We start from the raw sequence: 23,278 nt of genomic DNA, 5'->3' as shown, positions 1-23,278 counted from the left end.
GAGTTATTTGCCTTGCCCCTGACCAACATATAGCACCAGCTCTCTCTACATATTAAGGTTGTAGACATGCTCACTGAGCCGGTGGGTTCGCTTGCAAACATTTCATCACCCCGCTAGGTAACATCGTCAGTCTGCCTCTGGTGAAGCGTTGGTGACCTGTCTCACTTGTTATTTATTTGCCTCTGTTTGCTGGGGTGGTTGGCATTACTTCTGGTTTTGTTTCCCAGTGGTTTGTACACAGGGTGTAATTCAATGTGTTTGTGGATGGGTTTCGAGTTGGAATTCCAGGCCACCACCAAACCTCTGGCTTGTGTTCTTAGGGTCGAATTCAATATGTTTGTGATGGGATTCCAGTTGGAACACCAGGCCACCAGGAATCCCCTGGCTTGTCTCTGTTTGGCTTGTGTTCTGCAGGGTCTAATTCAATGCTGGGGTGGTTGGTACCACTTCCATTTCTGCTTCTCAGTGGGTTGTAGACAGGGTCTCATTCAATGAGTTTGTTGATGGGATTCCAGTTGGAATACCAGACCAAGCAGAGTCACGCCAGGGAGTTCTTAGAGGCCTGATATTCAAACCGTAACTCCATCAACAAACACAATGAATTAGACCCTGTGCGCAAACCATTGAGAAACAGAACCAGAAGTCGTACCAAACTCCCCAGTAAACTGAGGGAGATAAATAGCATGTGGGACAAAACTACGACACTTCACAGGAGGCGCACTGATGATGTTACCTAGCAGGACGACAAAACATTTGCAATCAAACACACTGGCTCGGCGAGCATGTCTACAGTTTCACCCCTGAGCTCCAAATTTTCTCGAAAACTGTTTCAATCTTCTCTATCCTGCAGTGTAAGTCGTCCATGGCTTAAATCCGCTAACAGATGCCATTCTTTTGTGCACTTTCCAGACTGCTGCTAATCAGTTCACGCTCATACCAAACCATGGCTATTTTAAGAAGGTTACCCTCCTGTTTGGAACTCCAAACAGAAGTAAGCAGTGTCAATGCTGTCAGAGTCACGAAACTCAGAAATAATAAATAGATGCATGCTGTGCACTGCCCTGCATGTCGCTGTGGATTTCACACAGGATCTTCAAAATCTGGTTTGTGCCTGTCTCCTCAAGCTTGTTCATGACTCAAGCAAGAGAATGAATCTGCCCACAGCCACATGCACTCTTGTGTTACATGGTGTCTGAATTGCCTCTGAGGGATATGGATTTCTCCCTGTTAGCTTAGACAAAAACTAACGTTGTTCCTTTATTTAAGAAGCGTGACAGGGAAAATCTTGGAAATTATGGATTGGTGAGCCATACAAAAGTTGTCAGGGAATTTTTGGAGAAGATTCTGAGGAATGGTACTTGGAGAAATGTGGACTTATTAGAGAAAGGTCATGTCTCACAAACTTGATTGAGGTTTTCTTGAGGAAGTGACACAGATGACCAATAACAATAGGGCACTTACATGTTATGTTAATGAACTTAAGTCAGGCCTTTGACAGGGTCCTTCATGGGAGGCTCATACAGAAGCTAAAGTCATATGGAATCTGCTGTCAGCTGGAAAGATGTGTGCAGAACTGGTTCAGACATTGCAAACAGGAAGCACTGGTGGGAGAGTGTTTTCCTTTCTGACTGGAAACCTGCAGCCTGTGGTGATGTACATGGATCTGTGCTGGAGCCCCTACTGTTTCTGTAAAAAAAATGATTTGGAGGATTATATAAATTGCTTGATGAGTACATTTGTGGAGGAGACCAAGATCGGGAAAGTTGTGGTAGATAAGGGAGATTGACAGATATGGAAAGGCCAGAGAATAGGCCAGAGTAATGGCACAAGGGTTTAACCCGGACAAATATGATGTAATACGTTTTGGAAGATCTAATTCAGGGACGATGTTGACAGTAAATGGCAGAAACCTTTGAAGTATTAACATTCAGAAGTGTATCAGTCCACAGTTCCCTGATTGTGGCAAAACAAGTTGGTAAGTTCGTCAAGAGAGCATATGGCACGCTTGCCTTCTTCGTTCGGGATTAAGAACATTAAAGTTGACAAGGCACATTGTCATGTTTCACTAAACGTTTAGCTAGCTGAAACGTGTTTGTTAGTTTGCTGAGCAGGCTGGTTTTCATACGAATGTTTTGTCTCCTTTCTAGGTGACATTGGCAGTGCTGTGTCGCCTCCATTGAAGCACTGTTGTTCTGTCCCGCTCTGAATTTATATGGTTCGTCCTGTCACCGTGGGTTGTCTCATTTCCAGCTATGTACCATAACTGGCTATATGAGGAATATAGTTATTTTTGCCACACCGCCAGAAGGATTTGGAGGCTTTGGAGAGGATAGAGAAGTGTTGTAACAGAATGTTGATCATTGTGGAATGTTGTTATAAATGAGGCGAGATTGGAGAAGCTTGGTTTGTTTTCACTTAAGCATAAAAAGATGATCTGATATAATTAAAAGAAAGTTTACAAAATTATAAGAGGCACAGGATAGGACGGATTGTTGGAGCCTTTTTTCCCAGGAAAGACAATGACAATTCCGAAGGTTATGTAGGTTTGATGTGAAAAGGCGGTAAGTTTAAAGGAGATGTGGGAGACATGTTTGTTTTACACTGAGAGTGATGCTGTTGGGGGGGGGGGGGCGGTGGGGGCAGAAACAATAGCAACTTTTGAGAAGTATCTCGATAGATATATATGAATGGGATGGGAGGTAGGGGGGTAGGGTGATGTGCGGGGTGTACGGTGGTGCTGGCTGTTCGATAAACCAACTGTGGTGCTGCAAGTAGGCACCAACAATAAACATTTTAAAAAATGGGATGAGGTCCAACAAACTAAAGGAAGGTCCTCAGATACAGTCATCCTGAGATGCTGCCAGTGCCCTGTGCTAGTCAGGGGAGGAATAGCAGGAAAACAAAGCCGCATTTGCGACTTGCAGGGTACTGCAAGAGGGAGGGATTCAAATTCCTCGGATTGGAAGTGCGAGAGGAGGGTCCAGTGCACCTGAGCAGGACTGGAACTAATGGGGAGAGTTTGCTAGTGCTGGAGGGGAGGGTTTAATCTTAAATGGTAGGGGCGTGGGAAACAATTCAGGAAGTTGGAGGGAAGTAAAGTCGGAACAGAAACAAAGGACAGTAAGGGGAAAAGTGAGAGTCGAAGGCAGAGAAACAACAGACAAAAAAAATCAAAAAAAGGCCACATTATACCATGACTCTAAAAAGGCAAGTGATGTCAAAACATTAGCCCGAAGGCTCTGTGCCCCCAGTGTGGAACATTTCAAAAAGGTGGATGAATGAATTGTGCAAGCACTTATTAGTGGACATGGTTTAATTGGGATCACTTGGCTCCTGTGTGACCAAAGATGGGAACTCAACATCCAGGGTTATTCAATTTTCAGGACATATAGACAGAATAGGAACGGAGATGGGGAAACGTTGCTGGTTAAGGAGGAGAGTAACACAGTAGTTAGGAGGACATTAGTCTGGATGATGTGGAATCTTTATGGGTGGAGCTGTGGAATACCAAAGGGAAAAAGACATCAGTGGGACCTGTATATAGACCACCAAGCAATAGTTGTGAGGTTTCAGACTGTATTAACAGGAGACTAGAGATGTGTACAGTTAATATGGGGGACTTCAATCCACACATTGACTGGACTAGCCAAATTGGCAGTAATGCAATTGAGGAGCATTTCCTGGAATGCATAGGAGATGGTTTCCTCGACCATTATGTCCAGGTACCAACTACAGAGCAAACCATCCTAGACTGGGTAATGTGTAATAGAGAGGTTTAATTATCAACATTGTGTCGCGAATTCCTTTGGGGAAGAGTGGCCATAATATGGTAGCACTCTTCATTAGATGACAGAATTAAATCTGAACCTAGAACTTAAAGAAAGCTAACTTAGACATGAGGCAAACATTAGCTAGGGTAAACTGGCCAAAGATACTTAAGGGGCTGACAGTGGATAGGAAATTCCAGATATTGAAACAACACTTGATGAGCAATTGTTCAACATCCCTGTCTGGTGTAAGAGTGAAACAGGGAAGGTGCTCAACAATGGTTAACAAGGGAAATTAGAGACAAAGTTCAAATTAAGGAGGAGGCATATAAATAAAGTCAGAAAAAGTAGCAAACCTCAGGACTGGGAAACATTTATAATTCAACAGAGGAGGAGGGTTTAATTCATAAGGGTAAAGTAGAATATGAAAGTAAGCTTGTGGAAAACATAAAAACAACTGCAAAAGTTTCTATAGATTTATGAAGAGAAAAAGACTGATGGAGACAAATATTGGCCCCTTGCAGTTAAAATCGGGTGAACTCACAATAAACACCAAAGAGATGGCAGACTCATTGAAGGAATACTTTGGATCTGTCTTCACTAAGGAGGACCGAAATAATCTTCAGGAAATGCCAGGGGACTGAGAGTCAAGCGTGAAGGAGGAATTAAAGGAAATCAGGAAGATGTATTGGGGAAATTGGAGGGATTAAAACCCAATAAGTCCCCAGGACCTGATGCTCGGCACTGAAGGAAGTGGCCCTAGAAATAACGGATGCATTGGTGATCACTTTCCAGCATTCTGTAGACTCCAGAAGAGTTCTAATGGGCTGGAGGGTATATACTGTAAGCCCACTGCTTTAAAAAGGAGAGAGAGAAAAATAAAATGGGGAATTATAGGTCGGTTAGTCTGATGTCGGTGGCGGAGTTAATTATTAGGATGTAATAACTGACCATTAAGAAAGCACTGACAGAACTGGCCCTCATCAGCACAGATTCACTAAAGGGATATCACTTTTGGAAAACTTTCTGAAATTGTTTGATGATGTGACCAGTAGTGTGGACAAGACTGGATCAGTAGATGTTGTGTATCAAAAGACTTTTGACAAAGTTACCCACAAGAGATCAGTAAGGAAAATTAAAGTTCATGGAGTCAGAGATAATGTATTAACACCAATAGAGAACTGGCTGGCAGGAAAGAAGCGGAGCTTTAGAATAAATGGGTCGTTTTCAGACAGTGATGAGTGGGGTGCTTCTGGGTTCAGTGCTGGGACCCCTGCTGTTTGCAATGTAAATTAATGAATTAGACAAAGGAATTGAATGACGTATCTCCAAATTTGTAGATGACAATGTCCTACGTGTTGGTGTCTGCAGTGAGGAGGATGTTAAGAGGCTGCAGGGTGACTCGGTCAGAATTGCTGAGGGGGCAAATACTTGGCAAATGCAATATGATATGGATAAATGTGAGGTTATCTACTTTAGTTGTAAAAACAGGGAGGCAGGTTATTTTCTGAATGGTGGCAGTTTTGAAAAGGTGAGTTGCAAAGAGATCTGGGTGTCATGATGGAACAGTCGCTGAAGGTTGGCATGTAGATGCACCAGGCAGTGAGGAAAGCTGGTGGCATGTTAGCTTTCATAGCGAGAGGATTTGAGTAACCGAATAAGGATATCTTACTGCAGTTATACAGGGTCTTGTTGAGGCCAAATCTTGAGAATCCTTTATCTCCTTCATATAGAAGAACCTATCTATCTCAGTCTTAAATGTACTCAATGTCCTGGCCTCCATGGCCTTCTATGGCAGTGAATTCCATGGGTACACCACTCTCTGGAGGAAGATGTTCCTCCTTATGTCGTGCGCTGCTGGTGAAACACTATGACAAACCTTTGGAAGCGAATATTTCCATATAAATCTTTAGCTACTATGGTCTAGATAATGCTGTTTATGCCCACTGCCACACTATTCCCTCAAACAAAACACAAAAGCTGAGATAACATGACCTCTAATTTAGGAGCCTGCATTTATAATAGCCCTAAACATTGGTGTGCCGTTTCCTATGAGTGGGCAAGCATGAATAATTTTCTGGGCTCAGTCCAAAATTTTGTGACCTTGTTACCACAGTCAGGAAGACAAATAATAAAAATAAAAAAAAACTGGATATAATCTCATCAGAAAGACGTACAGCTATGTCGTCTCTTCTCTGATCTCAACTTTTTCTTCAAATCTCCATATTCACATCTCTCAACTAATCTGTGGGGATCATTAATAATATCTTGTCTTTATTCTCAAAGATTCTAGAATCTTCAATTGAATCTTGTTCTACCCAGAACGTCATTACTAGAGATGAAAGTAGTTATCAAAACTCATTTTCAATTAATTTTAATTTAAATTAAAACAAAATTTTAAAATGCCATTAGGTTTGTCAGATGCTTTAATAGCTTCTTGTTGAGGAACTGTTTTGTTTCCAGTTACATATTAGTTTGTTCTGCTTGAGTCGCACTGACTAATTTGCATTTCGTGACAATACCTGTTGCGCTGAACATTTATCACACACGGGGATTTTGTATGGTAAACTACACAAGATAAAGCTGCACATCACAAAGGCTTCAAAGACCAGGTGAAAAGACCCTCTCTCTCTGGCTGGCAATGATGGATGTGGGAAACTACAAACAGTGACAATTGGTGCACAACATCAAGGAGAGAGTAACTGCACATTTGGAACAAATCCAAGGCTGCTGAAGACCAGACAGTGGAAGGAGACTGTTCAGTTGAAGCACCCTTCTGTGTAACAACTTCACAACTCCTGTTGATCAAGAATTAACTCACTGACAAATCACATCTGCCGACACCAGCACACATGTTTCCAGGATCTTCGCTTGGGAACAATCTGCCATCATCAATTCCTGCCTTCTCTCCTCCCTGGATACAGAATGTTTGGTGGAGTAAAAACCATTGATCATCTCCCCCCACTGCCCCACCCCAGCTAACAGGAAGCAAAATAGGGAGATACATTAACTCAGTGACTAGTTCATGTATTAAAGGGACTCAAATGATCAAAACAGTGGGAATGCCTTTCTGTCAGTAGTAATGTTAAGAGATCAGACTAATAGAATGCTGCACTGTCTTTACTGAAGGGTGCTGCCCTAATGGGGGGAAAGCACTGTCAAAGGGTCCATATTGAGGGTATCCTGTACAGTTTAAGGGTCAATACTGAGGGAATACTGAATTGTTGGAGGACAGTAATGAAAGTGTGTCACAGTCGGAGTGTCAGTACTGAATGAATGCTGTATCTTCAAGGGTCACTACTAAGAGAGCGCTGCACAGTTGGAGAATCAGTACCGAAGGAATATTGCACGGTTGGTTGGTCAGTACTAGTGGATTGCTGTACAGCCTGAGGTGTTGTCTTTCGGTTGAGACATTAAACTAAGATCCTGCTGCCCTTTCAAGCATAGGTATTTAGGAATAAAAGAATGACGAAAGTAAGATTAGGCCCAATCAAGGATAGTAGTGGTAAGTTGTGTGCGGAGTCAGATGAGATAGGGGAAGCGCTAAATGAATATTTTTCAACAGTATTCACTCTAGAAAACAACAATGTTGTCGAGGAGAATACTGAGATACAGGCTACTAGACTAGGTGGGATGGAGGTTCACAAGGAAGAGGTATTAGAAATCCTTCAGAGGGTGAAGATAGATAAGTCTCCTGGGCCGGATGGGATTTATCCTCAGATCCTCTGGGAAGCAGGGAAGGAGATTGCCGAGCCTTTGGCATTGATCTTTAACTCGTCATTGTCTACAGGAATAGTGCCAGATGACTGGAGGATAGCAAATGTGGTTCCCCTGTTCAAGAAGGGGAGTAGACACAACCCTGGTAATTATAGACCAGTGAGCCTTATCTCAGTTGTTGGTAAAGTGTTGGAAAAGGTTATAAGGGATAGGATTTATAATCATCTAGAAAAGAATAATTTGATTAGGGATAGTCAGCACAGTTTTGTGAAGGGAAGGTCGTGCCTCACAAACCTTATTGAGTTCTTTCAGAAGGTGACCAAACAGGTAGATGAGAGTAAACCGGTAGATGTGGTGTATATGGATTTCAGCAAGGCGTTCGATAAGGTTCCCCACGTAGGCTATTGTACAAAATGCGGAGGGATGGAATTGTGGGAGATATATCAGTTTGGATCAGAAATTGGCTTGCTGAAAGAAGACAGAGGGTGATAGTTGATGGGAAATGTTCAACCTGGAGACCAGTTACTAGTGGTGTACCGCAAGGGTCGGTGTTGGGTCCACTGCTGTTTGTCATTTTTATAAATGACCTGGATGAGGGCGGAGAAGGATGGGTAGGTAAATTTGCAGACAACACTAAGGTCGGTGGAGTTGTGGATAGTGACGAAGGATGCTGTAGGTTGCAGAGAGACATAGATAAGCTGCAGAGCGGGGCTGAGAGGTGGCAAATGGAGTTTAATGCAGACAAGTGTGAGGTGATGCACTTTGGTAGGAGTAACCAGAAGGCAAAGTACAGGGCTAATGGTAAGATTCTTAGTAGTGTAGATGAGCAGAGAGATCTCGGTGTCCATGTACACAGATCCTTGAAAGTTGCCATCCAGGTTGACAGGGCTGTTAAGAAGGCATACAGTGTTTTAGCTTTTATTAGTAGAGGGATCGAGTTCCGGAACCAAGGGGTTATGGTGAAGCTGTACAAAACCCTGGTGCAGCCGCACTTGGAGTATTGCTTAGAGTTCTGGTCACCGCAAGATAAGAAGGATGTGGAAGCTTTGGAAAGGGTGCAGAGGAGATTTACTAGGATGTTGCCTGGTATGGAGGGAAGGTCTTACGAGGAAAGGCTGAGGGACTTGAGGCTGTTTTCATTGGACAGAAGAAGGTTGAGAGGTGACTTAATAGAAACATATAAAATAATCACAGGGTTAGATAGAGTGGATAGGGAGAGCCTTTTTCCTCGGATGGTGACGGCGAGCACGAGGGGGCATAGCTTTAAATTGAGGGGTGATAGATATAGGACAGATGTCAGAGGTAGTTTCTTTACTCAGAGAGTAGTAAGGGAATGGAACGCTTTGCCTGCAACGGTAGTAGATTCGCCAACTTTAGGTACATTTAAGTCGTCAGTGGATAAGCATATGGACGTACATGGAATAGTGTAGGTTAGATGGGCTTGAGATCGGTATGACAGGTCGGCACAACATCGAGGGCCGAAGGGCCTGTACTGTGCTGTCATGTTCTATGTTCTATGTTCTATATCCCACAACCAGTGTTTTGAAGGAGAGTAGACTGAGGTTCTCCCAGGTGATGTGGAACCAATGTTATCTTCCCACCAAAGCTGCCACCCAGGTTGATCGGGTTGTTAAGAAGGCGTATGGTGTGTTAGCTTTCATTAGTATAGAGATCGAGTTGAAGAGCCGTGAAGTTATGCTCCAGCTGTACAAAAGCCTGGAGTATTGTGTCCAGTTCTGGTCACCTCATTATAGGAAAGATGTGGAAGTGTTGGAAAAGGTGCAGAGGAGATTTACCAGTATGTTGCTGGAATGGAGGGAAGGTCTTAGGAGGAAAGGTTGAAAGTGCTAGGGCTTTTCTCTTTAGAATGATGAAGGGTGAGATGTGACATGATAGAGGTGGACAACATGATCAGAGGTAAAGATAGAGTAGACAGCCAGAGACTTTTCCCTTGGGTGCAGGTGGCTTTTGCAACGGGACGTAGTATTAAAGTGAAAGGAGGTAGATATCGGGAGATGTCTGAGGTAGGTTCTTTACTCAGAGTGTGGTAGGGCGTGGAATGCATTGCCAGAGAGGGTAGTGGGGTCGGCCCTATCGGAGCATTTGCGCAGCTATTAGATCGGCATATGGATGATAGTATAAGGTAGCAGTTGAGGTTAGACGGACCTTAGGTTTTGGGGGTTCGGCACAACATCGTGGGCCGAAGGGCCTGTACTGTGCTGTACTGTTCTACGTTCTATTCTATGTTCTATGTTTCTACACACGTCCATTGTTTGATTTTCCACTTGCTTTCCAAATGCAATAGAGAGCGCTCCCACCTGTGATCCGGCTAATCCATTACTGAGGATAAACTGCCTTACCAGAACTGGGAATTTCTCCATTGGATAGCATTGCTACCTCATGGTGCCAGGGACCCGGGTTCAATTCCACCCGTGGGTGGCTGTCTGTGTGGAGTTTGCACATCGTCCCCGTGCCTGCATGGATTGCCTCCGGGTGCTCCGGCCTCCTCCCACAGTCTAAAGGTGTGCAGGGTTGGAGGCTTGGCCATGCTACAGTGTTCCATGGTACCCAGGGATGCCTTAGGTTAAGTTACTGCTTAGGGTCAGACATGGGAAATACAGGGGTAGTGGAATGGGAATGGGTGGGATGCTCTTCAGAGGGGCAGTGTGGACATGGGCCAAAAGGCTGTTTCCACACTGTACGAGCTCTATGAACTGGACATTTTTCACCTCCTTTGGTCCTGTTCCTCTTATTTCTGCTTTTCTTTTTAAGAATTCTGTTTCTTCTTTTTAGCCAAAATGATGTCAGAAGTTGGCGACTTTGTGCATTTCTTACTGAACTCCTGTGTTACCTACGCTTGACTACATGTGAAAGTAAAATCTAATTCTAATTCTAATTCAATTCAAATTCAGAATGAACCTTTTCAAGGCATATTCACATTCAAAATGACTCCGGTCTGGTCACGTTCCAGCTAAGCATGACACCCATCTATTCAGATTCACCCTTATTATGACTCTAGATTCTTAGGATTCACTCTCAAAATGATTTCTGTCAAGTCAGATTCGCAGCCAGAATAATTCCGGTTTCATAACTCAGTGTAACAAAGCACCAGTAACAAACCCAACCAATCTACACTGTAATAATTTCTTACACCCTTACAATATGGCATTACCTGGATATTACACTCTGGCATTGAGGCACTCCCTCAGTAGTGACCCTCTGAACATGAGGTTCCACTGCCCGGTTCCCTTACAGTGTGGCCATAACTCATTATTGTGCCAGACAATGAGCCCTTCTCTCAGGATGGACCCTCTGACAATGAGCCACTCCCACAGTTCTTATTATGTCTCAGTCCTGAACATCTAGTCATTTCACATGACCTCAGTTCTGGCCCTATTACAATGAGGCAATGCCTCAATATTGACTGTCTGACAATCATGCACTCCCTTAGCACTGACCCACTGACATTGACGCATTCCCGCATTCTGACCCTCTCACAGTGCTACTCATCAACACTGACTCCCTCAATTCTAATTCCATGAGGATGAGGCACGACCTTCGTACTAGAGTTCTGACAGTATTTCATTAACTCAGTACTGACCTTATTACAATGAGGCACAACCTCAATACTGACCCTAATGGATCTGTAATATCTCAGCACTGACTTTCTATTTGTGAGGCACTCCTGTAATTCTGACCCAACTGTATGAAACACTGTGTTAGTATTGACGATCGGGCAATGATGCCCACTCTCAGCACTGATCCTCTGACAATGAGGCACTCTTTCAGTTGTGACCCTCTCAGTGCTGCAATACCTCAGACTCGAATCTCTGATTGTGTGGCACAACCTCACTTATGGCTTCTGTCTTGTGCAGTGCTGACAGAGGGGTGATCTGTTCCATTGAGACATTGTCACATAACCAAGCCTCTGACAAGGATGTACTTCCTCATTACTGACCCTCTGACACTGCTGCAATACCTCAGAATTAAGGGGTCAACATTGAGTGAGTACCACATGATTTGAGGGTCAGTACCTCAGTTCTGATTCTCTGCTTCAAATGTCATATCTTAGCCCTGGCTGTCGAAATGTGTGGCACGCTCTCAGGTTTGACACCAGTTCTGCCAAAGAAAGGACATTCTGACTGCGAGTCAGTCCCACACTTCTGACCCTCTATTCTTGCTGGAATATCTCAGTAGTGTCCTTCTCATCATCTGGGTCTCACTCAATTTGTAGCCCGTTTATAATGAGGCATTGCCTCAGAATGCACCATCAGTACTCAATTGTTGATTATTTTGTAAACCATCAATTCTGATCCTCTGCCAGCGCTTCACTACCTGAATAATGACACTCTATACACAAGCATTACCTCAATTCTTACACCCTTACAATGAGGCATTACCTAGATATTTATGCTGTGACAATAATGCACTCCCACATTTCCGACCTACTGATCATGAGTGTCCACGTCAGTCTGATTCTCTTACAGGGCTGCTGTAACCCAGCAGTGTACCTGACAATGAGACATTCCCTTAGTTACAATCAGTCACTTCCAGAGTTCTCACCCTCCTTCAGTGTTGCACTACCTCAGTAATGACCCTCTAATTGTTTAGCACTGTCACAGTTTTGACCATGTTAAAATGAGGCAGGCCCTCTGTATTGACTGTCTGACAATCATACACCCTGTAAGCATTTAACTGCTGACAATGAGGCTCCCCTCATTCTGACCGTCTCACAGTGCTGGTCTGTGTCAATACTGACCTGTAATCCTGGGCCCTCACTCAATTCTAAACCCATGAGGCACTTCCTCAGTACTGACCCTTTGATAATGAGGTCTCCTGCATTCTGACCCTCTCACAGTGCTTCTGTATATCAACACTGACCGTGTAATCCTGTGGCACTACCTCAATTCTAACTAATCATGTTGCACTGCGGCAATTCAGAACAAATGGAATGAGGAACTGCCTCAGCATTGACCGTCTAACAACGAAGCCCTCCCTTACTACTGGCCCTCTGACAACGAGCGTCCACGTCAGTTTGCATCTCTTACAGTGCTGCCGTACATCACTACTGTGCCTGACAATGAGCCATTACCCCAGGATAAACTCCACTCCTGGAGTTCTGGTCCTCGCTCAATGCTGCAATATCTCAGTGCTGAGCGTCTAATTGTCTCACACTCCCTCAATTCTGAACCTATTACAATGAGGCAATTCCTCAATGTTGACTGACTGTCGATCACGCACTCCCTAAGCACAGACCCTCTGACAATTAACCCCATCCTCGTTAGACCCTCTCGTGCTGGTATACTTCAACACTGACCCTGTAATCGTGTGACACTCCATCTGTTCTAACCCCATGAGAATGATGCAATTCCTCAGTACTGACCATCTGACAATGATGCACTCCACAATTCTAACCATCTTAAAATCAGGCTTCAATCAGTATTAACCCTCAGAGAGAGCTGCTATACCTCAGTTGAGGCCCATTAGACGCACGGCCAATACTCAATTCTGACACCATTTCATTCAGGATTTGCATCAGAATGAACCCTCTGACAATAAGTCACTCTGTCAGTTCTGACCCACTTTGAGTGCTGCAATACCTCAGTACTGGCTGCCCTCAGCACAGCACTCCCTCAGAGCTGACCTCCACTCAATGCTGACTCCCTTCAGTGTTGACTGGCCTCAGTGTTGATCCCCCTCTGTACAGCACTCCCTCAGTGCACCACTTCCACACTACTGACCCCATCAGTGCTGACATCCGTTCAGTGCTGACTCGTCTAAGTGCTGACCAGCCTTCTGTGCTGCACTACCTCAGTGCTGACCCTCCTATGTGCTGTACGCCCTCAGTGCAGCCCTCCCTCAGTGCTGAAGCCCCCACCCCAACTCCCGCTCAGTGCAGCACTGCCTCAGTGCTGACCCCTATCTGTGCGGCACTCTCTCAGTGCTGACACCACCCTCAGAGCAGCACTCCGTCGTTGATGACCCCCTCAGTGCAACAGCCCCACCGAGCAGCACTCCCTCAGTACAGCAATTTCTCAGTGTTGATCCACATCTGTGCAGCCGTCCCTCAGTTCTGAGGCAGCGCCCACATTATGGGAGGGTCATTTTGGAGTGAGTGTATTAGTATCAGTACCTCATTGCAGGGTCCATACTTTATCAGGAACACACAGTTACAATAATCTTTAATTATAAACTAATCTGTGGGCTTTGTGTTTTAGAGTTTATTTACAGGAAGCTCTGCATTTTCGAGTTTATTTACAGTACGCTCTATGTTTTGGCATTCATTTACACTAGGCTCTGTTTTTTAAGGGTTAATATACAGGATGCTCTATATGTTAGGACTTATTTCCTGGATGCTCTATGTTTTATCGTTTATTTACACGGGGGTCAGTGTTTTAGGGTTTATTTACAGTATGCTCTAAGTTGTTGGGTTTTTTTTTACAGGAGGCTCAGTGTTTCAGGGATTATTCACAAGGGGCTCCACTTTAAGGTTTATTGAGAGTTGTCTGAAAGAAACTAGCTTTGCTTACCCACAGACAGAGGGAGAGCAGAGATAATGGGAACTGCAGATGCTGGAGAATCCAAGATAACAAAGTGTGAAGCTAGATGAACACAGCGTCTCCTCTCTGATGAAGGGTCTAGGCCCGAAACGTCTGCTTTTGTGTTCCTGAGATGCTGCTTGGCCTGCTGTGTTCATCCAGCTCCACACTTTGTTATCAGAGGGAGAGCAACTGCGTATTCTATAGGCGACTAAGGAAGTATTGTAACCTTAACAGGTCAAGTAATGTTTCAGATTAGTTTATAATTAAAGATTACCGCAGGCCCCGGGGAACGTGTCAGTATTTACAGGGGTCTCAGGGAGAGCGTTAGTATTTACAGGGGGTCCTGTGGAGTTTGACTGTTTTGTCAGTGGGTGTCAGGGAGAGTTACAGTATTTTAATGTGGTCCCAGGGAGTGTGCCAGTATTTACAGGGATTCCAGGGGAGTGTGTCAGTATGTACCGAACGTCCCAGGTTGTGCGTCAGTATGAACAAGGCGTCCCGAGGAATGTGTCGCTGTTTACAGGCGATCCCAGGGAAAGTGTCAGTATTTACAGGGGATTCCGGGGAAAGTGTCAGTATTTACAGGGGGTCCCTCTGTGTGTGTGGGTATTTACAAGGGTTCCCTGTGGATTGTGTCAGGATTTATAGCAAGTACTGGGGAGAGTGTCGGTGTTTACAGAAGGTGCAGGGGAGAGTTTCAGTATTTACAGGGGTTCCTTAGGAGTATTAATTTTTCGGGGCCTCTTTGTTTTAGTGTTTAGTGCAGCCCTCCCTTAGTGCAACACTCCTTCAGTGCAGAACACCCTTGGTGATGACCCCCTCAGTGCTGAGCCCCCCTCAGTGCAGCAATCCCTCAGTGTAGCGCTCCGTCAGTACTGACCTTCCTCCACTGCTGGCCGCCGTCTGTACTGCACTCCTTCAGTGCTGACCCCTCTGTACAGCACTCCCTCCTTGCAGAGCACTCTCAGTGCTGACCCTGCTCAGTGCCGACCTCTCTTAGTGATGACCTCCCTCAGTACTGACCCTCCTCAATGCTGACCCCTCTGTACAGCACTCCCTCCTTGCAGAGCACTCTCAGTGCTGACCCCGCTCAGTGCCAACCTCTCTTAGTGATGACCTCCCTTAGTACTGACCGTCCTCAGTGCTGACACCCCTCAGTACAGCACTCACTCAGTGCTGACCCCACTCTGTGCAGCCCTCCCTCAGGCTGCCCCCCTCAGTGCTGATCTCCCCACACTCTGTGCTGACCCCCCCCCCCCCCAGTGCTGACCCCGCTCCGTGTTCTCACCCCAAACTATACAGCACTACATCAGTGATGACACCACTCAATACTGCTCCCCGCCTCAGTGCTGAGCCCCACCTCAGTGCAGCAACTCCTCAGTGCAGCACGCCCTAGGTGCTGACACCCCTTAGTGCAGGACTCACTCAGTGCTGACCCCCCTCAGTGTGCCACTTTCTCAATACTGACCTTCGGTCAGTCTCACTGCACTGACCCTCCAACAGTGCAGTACAACCTCACAGCTGTCACCACTCAGTGAAGCTCTCCCTCAATGTAGCAATCTCTCAGTAATGACCCACTTAATGCTGACCTCCCTTCAATGCTAGCCGCCCTCTGTACAGCACTCCTTCAGTGCTAACACCCCTCAGTACAGCATTCCCTCTGTACAGCAGTCCCTCTATGCTGACCCCCATCAGTGCTGAGTGCCCTCAGCGCTGACCTCCCTTAGTGCAGAACTCCCTCAGTGCTGACCATCACCCCCTCAATGCAGGACTCCCTCAGTGCTCACCTCCCTCAGTTGCTTCTGGCAGGTACTGTAAGCCAATCCATGAGGAAAGGGATCATCACCCTCATCTACAACAGGAAGAGTGAGAGAGAGGAATTTAGAAATTAGCAACCAATATCATTGCTGAATGCAGCCTACAAAATCCTGTCTCAAGTCATTGCCAACTTGGTCAGGTCTGCTCTTGAGTTGGTAATTGATCCTGACCAAACCTGTGCTGTACCAGACAGGACCATCTCCGAGAGCCTTGTGTTCCTCAGGGATATGATCACCGACATGCAGATCGGGGGGATGGATGCCTGCCTTATCAGCCTGGATCAAGAGAAGGCCTTTGGCAGGATATCTCAAACCTACATGCAGGATGTGCTTTGTAAAATGGGCTTTGGGAGAGAATCTGCAATTGGATCTGACTGCTCTACGCCAACATTGTTAGCGCAGTCTTAATCAATGGGTGGGAATCAGACAGCTTCATGATCAGATTCAGAGTCAGGCAGGGTTGCCCACTCTCTCCTGCCTTGTTTGTGTGTTGCATAGAGCCCTTTGCAGAGTCCATCAGGAAGCACGCGAGCCTGAGAGGGTTGGCTATTCCAGGCACAGGAGGCCTGCAGTCAAAGCTTCCCTGCGCATGGATGACATCACCATTTTCTGCTCAGATCCACTGTCAGTGCACAGGATCATGAGCATCTGTAACTGGTTCAAACTGGCCTCGGGAGCCAAGGTAAATTGAGACAACATGAGGCCATGCCTTTGGGAACTGGCCCGAATGATTCTTCATTCCCCTCACAGCCAGGACTGATTACCCAAAAGTTCTGGGCATATGGTTCAGAGAGTCTGGGGCATGTACAAAATCTTGGGAGGTGCACATTCTGGGTGCAAACTTGGTCAGCAGGTGTGAGACACTCTGTCTGTTGTAATACATGGTGTAGGTCTGGCCCAGCCCCCACACACTGTTTCACTCCCCTGGAAGCATTCCATGTACAAACCTCTGGATAAGTGGAGGAAAAACATACCCAATGTCACGCTCATCCTGTTGACCACCTTGCTGTGCATTAAGCTGTGTGCAGACCTTCAGTTTGCAAAGGCCAAGTGTCACTTTGTACTGAGGCACGACCTGATCCCAGTGTTGCGAAGGATGGGACTGGCCTCTCTGACACGGAACACTACGCAAAGCAGTCCCCAACACTCGGTTCACACTAAACAACAGCAACTCCCAGTAGCAAACCATTTCAACACCCCCTCCAATTCCTCAGACGACACGTCCATCCTGGGCCTCCGACAGTGCCACAACGATGCCACCCGAAGGTTGCAGGAACAGCATCTCATATCTGCTTGGGAACCCTGCACCCAATGGTATCAATGTGAACTTCACAAGCTTCAAAATCTCCCCTTCCCCCACCGCATCCCAAAACCAGCCCAGCTTGTCCCCGCCTCCCTAACCTGTCCATCATCCCACCTATCCTCTCCTCCCACCTCAAGCCCCACCCCCCTTTCCTACCGACTCACCTCATCCCGCCCTCTTAACGTGTCCGTCCTTCCTGGGGCTATCCCCTCCCTAACTCCCCACCGACACCCACCTTTACTGGCTCCATCCCTGACTCTTTGAACTGTCTGTCTCCTCTCCACCTATATTTTCCTCTATCCATCTTCTATCTGCCTCCCCTCTCTCCCTAATTATTTCAGGACCCTCTTCCCTCCCTCATTTCTGAAGAAGGGTACAGATCTGAAATGTCAGCTTTCTTGCTCCTCTGCTGCTCGGCCTGCAGTGTTCATCCAGCTCGACATCTCAGATTCTCTTGCATCTGTAGTTCCGACTATCTCTGTAAATTGTTGTCCGTAGTTTTCAGATCAAGAAAGACTGAGCTCAGATTTGGTTACCTTTTTCTGAGCCATTTGTTCAATTTTTATTTTGCAGGAGCAGGAGCAAGAGCAAGTTTCCAACTCCAGGGAATTGAGTATTCATTATTGAGCCCGAGGTGAGCACTTTGTGTACTCTCCACATTGCAGGTTTTACAATCAGGCAGAGATAATGGGAACTGCAGATGCTGGAGAATTCCAAGATAATCAAATGTGAGGCTGGATGTACACAGCAGGCCAAGCAGCATCTCAGGAGCACAAAAGCTGACGTTTCGGGCCTAGACCCTTCATCAGAGGGGGATGGGGAGAGGGAGCTGGAATAAATGGGGAGAGAGGGGGAGGCGGACCGAAGATGGAGAGTAAAGAAGATAGGTGGAGACAGTATAGGTGGGGAGGTAGGGAGGGGATAGGTCAGTCCAGGGAAGACGGACAGGTAGCAGTTTCAAGGCTGAAGAGATTACAAGAGAGTTGCAATGGGAGAGAGATTCCCTGAGGTTGGTCCGGAGGGCGGAGGGTAACTTCTTCAGGTTAGGCATCCCTGGAAGAGGCTTCGCAGTGAGGTTAAAATAGTATCAGAGATAATGGGAACTGCAGATGCTGGAGAATTCCAAGATAATCAAATGTGATAATCAAATGTTTACAATCAGGCAGTTTGATTGAGCAGAAAGTAAATGACACCATATCAAAGTGAATGCAGAATCAATATTTACATATACTTCTCAGGAAATGTTAGGAGAAGATGAAGATGCTTGCTATGTACCAGATCAATTCCCCTCAAAACATTTCAAGGAGATAGTCTGGACTTTAATTTTTATGTTATTTAAAGGCAACTGTAAGGCACTGTGTCCCAGATGTGATTTTATTGGTCAAACGGATGAGTTTTGAGCAAAGCACACTTTATTCTAAGAATGCATTTAAAATACAAACAGAAAAGAAGAATTAGCAAAATAATATATGATTTAACTGCAAATCAGCAACTGTTCCAACATAGCAGCATCCCACAAACATACCCTTGGCAAAGGCAAATTCAACAAAACAGATTTCCTTCACTCGTTGTTTGAACAAAACATGAAATATTCTTTAGGACATAGTTCAAAAACAAGGAATTCACAACTCGCTTGTATAAAATATTGATTGCAGCTCATTCTGGGGAACTTTAATTATTTACTGGTCATGACGAGCAATGTCAAGACCCTGATGATGCGACAGAAGGCATTGGTTACATTGGTTTTATGGTTTTGGGAATTCAGTTCTGTTTGACTAACGTAATGATGCTCTGTTGAGAACAGAAAGTACAGGAGATTTGCTGGCAGGGTTCAAACTCCTAAAGAAGAGAAATATTTTACACAGCGAGCTCTTGTCATCCAGAAAGCACTGCCAGAAAGGGAAGTGGAAACAGATCAAATTGTAACTGGTAAAGAATAATTGGATTAAGAAAAAAAGCTATGCAGTAAGGAGAATTAGAAAACTCCTCCAAAGCCCAGCACAGTTACGATGGGGTGGAATCACCCAACCTGTGTTGTTCATTCCATGACGGAGATGGATTGTGTTCTATCTCGTCCACCTCGTTATTCTATCTGTGATGGCAATGTAGCAGCTGAGCTTCTCCCCCAGAAATTCCACATCCTGAATTATAGAGCAATCTCCATTCAGCAATAGTGCATGTTCTCACCCTCACAGATTACTGGCAGCTACTGTAAACAGTACCCATGATGAATACCTAAATGATACACCTCAGGGTATAAAGAAGAAACATTTTGCTTTAAGATGGAGTTTGAATGAACTCTGAATGTGCTGTTCCAGTTATTCCTCTCTGTCTACAAGTGAGTCTTTCTTTGAGCTGAGAGCTGTATCCAACTCTTCACAGGGTATTTCTGAAAGTGGCTCTGGAAGTAATGGATAGATTTGTGGTCACCGTCCAAGGGTGTAGACTCTCGAACAGTTTCCATGAATTTGAAAGCAGCTGTCGAGCTCCACTATTTAAAAAAAAATGAGGTACCAAGAAAACAGAATTAGAGATTGGTTAGTCTGACATCAGAAGTAGGGGAAATGCTGGAACCTACCATCAAAGATATAATAGCAGAGCACTTGGAACACATTGAGAGTATTGGACACAGTCAGCATAAATGTACAAAAGGGAAATCATGTTGGACGTGTCCACTGCAATGTTCTAAGATTTCTCTATAGAGAGAGTCAATTGGAGGAGTGAGTGGATGTGATTTACTTGGACGTTCGATAAGGTCCTATGTCGGAGATTAAGAGGAAATATTAAAGCACATGGAGGTAGTGTACTGATATAGATAGAAGAACTGGTTGTCAGCCAGAGAATGAAGTGCCTGAGTGGGTCTTTTTCTGAATGATAGACCGTGGGTAGTAGCAGGAATCAGTGCTTGGGCACTATCTATTCACAACATGTGTTAATGGTTTAGCGGAAGGAACTAAATACAAAAATACCTTCAAATTTGCAGATGACACAAAGCTAAGTGGGAGGGTCAGCCGTGAGGAAGGTGCGGGGATGCCTCAGTCTGATTGGGACAACTCAGTGAGTGGATAAATGCAAGGCATGTGAAGGAGAATAGAGACAAATATAAGTTTCTCCACTTTGGGAGCAGCGACAGGAAAGTGGAATACAGTATGAATAATGATCAATTGGGAAAGGGTGAGGTGTCCTTGTACACCATTCATGGAGGTAAGCATGCAGTTTGTCCCCTTTGGTACCAAAAACAGGAAGGCAGTTTATGACTGAAGTTTGGAACAAAGGGTGTTTCAGTCAGAGCTGACTGTTCATGTACACCATTTGCTGAAAGTCACAGGCAGGTGCAGTGGGTGGTGAAGAAGACAACCAGCACATTGGTCTTCACAGTGAGCGGATTCATGTACAGGAGCAGGGATGCCTTCCTGCAGTTGTACAAACCCTTGGTGAGACTACCCCTGGAGATCTACGTACAGTGTTGGTATCCTTTATTTCTGGCTCCTGAGGGAGCGATAACAAAGGTTTACCAGATTGATTCCTGGGATGGCAGGATTGAGGTCTGAAGAGAGATGAGATTGGTTAGAACGATGTTCGCTCATGTTTACAAGAATGAAGTGGGATCTCATAGTCTGCAATATTCCAACTTGATTAGATAGGATAAACACAGGAGGGACGTTAATGATGACCTGAAAGTCCAGAAGCAGGGGTCACAGTCTGAGGATACTGGGTGGGTCATTTAGGACTGAGAGGAAGAGAAATCTCTTTACCCAGAGAGTGATGAGCCTGTGGAATTCACTGCTACAGAATGCATTTGAGGCCAAAGCATTGAAAGCGTTCAGGAAGGAGACAGACAGAGTTCTTGGCTGTAAAAGGGTCAAAGCGTATGTGAGGTAAAGAAGAACAGGGTACTGAGTTAGATGATCAGTCACGATCATATTAAAGGGTTTGATGGGCTAAACGGCCTTCCCTGCTTCTATTTTCTTTAATTCCTCACGGACTGCTACTTATGATCAATTTGACACGATGATTTAATGTTACATTTCTCATTCTCTCAGTTTGAAATAATTCTGGAAAAATCACAGGGTAAATACTGGACCTGCTCAGCAGGTCTGCCTGCCTTGGTGCAGAGGTTTCAGGTGAAGGTAACTCTCCGAGACTCTAGCCTGGGGTTGATTGTGACTTTGTAAATCAAGATGTATTGTGTAAAGCCCATTGAGAAGTGATGCATTTTAGTCAGACTTGTTCTCACTTTTATGAACACCAAGGTTGGGACGATGATGCACATTGGGAAAAGGTTGTGGCAATTGGAGGTCAGCCATCTCAGTTCCAGGACATCTCTGCAGGAGCTGCTCAGGCTAAGTATTTTCAATCAACATGCCCAGGGATGTTATGATGCTCCCCTGCAGTACGTGGGACTTGAATACAAGTCTTTGAGCTCAGAGGTAGAGACACTGCCACTGTACTACAACAGCCCAAGTTTCCCATGGTAGTGGCCTAGGCCCAACCAGCTTTAGCTACTTCGTCAAGGACCTTCCTTTCACGATAAGGTCAGAAGTGGGGATGTTCACCAATTATAACATAATATTCAGGATCAGTGGCAACTTCTCAAATACTGAAGCAGTCCATGTCAAATGCAACAAGGCCCGGACAATATCCAGGCTTGTGCTGAAAAGTGGCAAGTTACATTTGTGCCGTACAGATGTCAGGCAATGATCATTTCCAATAGGAGACAATTTAACCACTACCCCTTGATTTTTGTTATGGTCACTGAATCCTCTACTATCAACATCCTCGGATTACTATGAATGAGAAACTGACCCTGACTTGGCATATAAACACAGTGGGTCAGAAGTTATGAATCCTGAAATCACATAACCTGCCTCCTGATTCACCAACATCTCTTCACTATCTACCAGTTACAAGTCAGGAGTGTGATGGAATATTCCACACTTGCCTGGATGAGTCAAGCTCCAACAATATTCAAGAAGGTTGACACTGTCTCAGACAAAGCAGCAGCTTGATTGGCACCACTCACACAAATATCCACTCCCTCCACCGCTGATGCTCAATCGCAGCAGTGTGTACTATCTACAGCACCCATTGCAGAAATTCACCACAGCTCCAAATAGATAGGGGCACCATCCTCCCTGTAAATTTACCTCCAAACCACTCACCATTCTGAATTGGAAACAGATCGCTGTTCCTTCAGTGCTGTTCCTTCCCTCGCAGCAGTGTGGGGCAACGTACAGCAGATGAACTGCAGGGGTTCAAGGCGGCAGCTCACCAGCACTTCCCTGAGTAAAGTAGGGACGGACAATAAAATGCTGGCCCAGCCAGTCACACCCACTTGTCTCAAATGTACAATAAGAAATAAAATGTCTGAATATCTCCTGCACTTCCTCTGGGACATGTATGACATTCTCCTGGTTTACAGCTATTTCTGGAGACCGTTTTGTTCCTTCTAGTACGAAGTCAGAAGGAAAATGTTCCTTCACGCCATCCCGAAGTGTTGACTGGGCTGGAGTGTCATGTCGACCGGATCAGGTGAGGATGGCAATGACCCTCCTTAAAGGACATGAGTGAACCTGCTCAGTTGTTCTGCTTCTCAATAATTGTTTCATCGGCTGGGACTAGCTTCTTCCTTTTGCATTGGAAAAATGACATTCAACTGCAGCAAATGACCTGCTAAGATTCAAACTCCTTTCACCAGAGAATAGAGCTGGCTGCTTTGTAATTCTAGACCAGTCTGTCCACAGATGGTGCTGAGCTTCACTTTGTGTTTAATTCAGATCTCCATCGTCGTTTTGTTTTTCTTTGTCTTGGTTTATGCTGATGTCTTTAAATGCTTTATTCTTACAGGTCACTTTGTTCCGGAAAACGGGTCCTTTTTTTTTCTTTCACACAATGAAACGAAGGAAAATATTTAGTATCTGTGCCATTTCGCTATTCTCTGATGTGCCCAGTTTAGGAGGGAGACTGTTCAATCAGGGCCCTCCCCCAAATGGGTATTTACAGGTGCGCTCCCCGACATCCAGCCCCACCACGTGACCGCCGCTCGCAGTGGTTGCTTCCGCGCGCTCACATTCAAACTCACAACCGTTGGCTCCCACGCCCATTAAAACTACAACTCCTATCAGGCAGTGC

The 23,278-nt window shown here is 45.3% G+C and overlaps 1 protein-coding gene and 1 long non-coding RNA gene across 4 annotated transcripts in view; one reads left to right on the top strand and one right to left on the bottom strand.

The window, feature by feature from the left end:
* LOC125449814 (utrophin-like) overlaps nucleotides 1-23,177 on the bottom strand; it is a 222,158-nt gene extending 198,981 nt beyond the window's left edge. For all 3 annotated transcript variants that reach the window (XR_009443475.1, XM_059643076.1, XM_048525732.1), the window contains exon 1: nucleotides 22,309-23,177. Coding sequence is in view for 1 of the 3 variants with exons in the window: in XM_059643076.1 (XP_059499059.1) it covers nucleotides 22,309-22,311 (3 nt within the window). In the remaining 2 variants the exon portion in view is untranslated. The remainder of the gene's footprint in view (nucleotides 1-22,308) is intronic.
* LOC125449816 (uncharacterized) lies at nucleotides 14,134-21,697 on the top strand. The gene is made up of 3 exons (XR_007246962.1): nucleotides 14,134-14,260; nucleotides 17,720-17,780; nucleotides 21,400-21,697. It is a non-coding gene; the product is annotated as an uncharacterized LOC125449816 (long non-coding RNA).
* Nucleotides 23,178-23,278: the final 101 nt, after the last annotated feature.

This window comes from Stegostoma tigrinum, chromosome 47, assembly GCF_030684315.1.
Source record: "Stegostoma tigrinum isolate sSteTig4 chromosome 47, sSteTig4.hap1, whole genome shotgun sequence".
Classification (NCBI taxonomy): Eukaryota; Metazoa; Chordata; class Chondrichthyes; order Orectolobiformes; family Stegostomatidae; genus Stegostoma; species Stegostoma tigrinum.
Note: the sequence above shows the minus strand (reverse complement) of the source record. Positions and strands in the feature narration are given on the sequence as shown.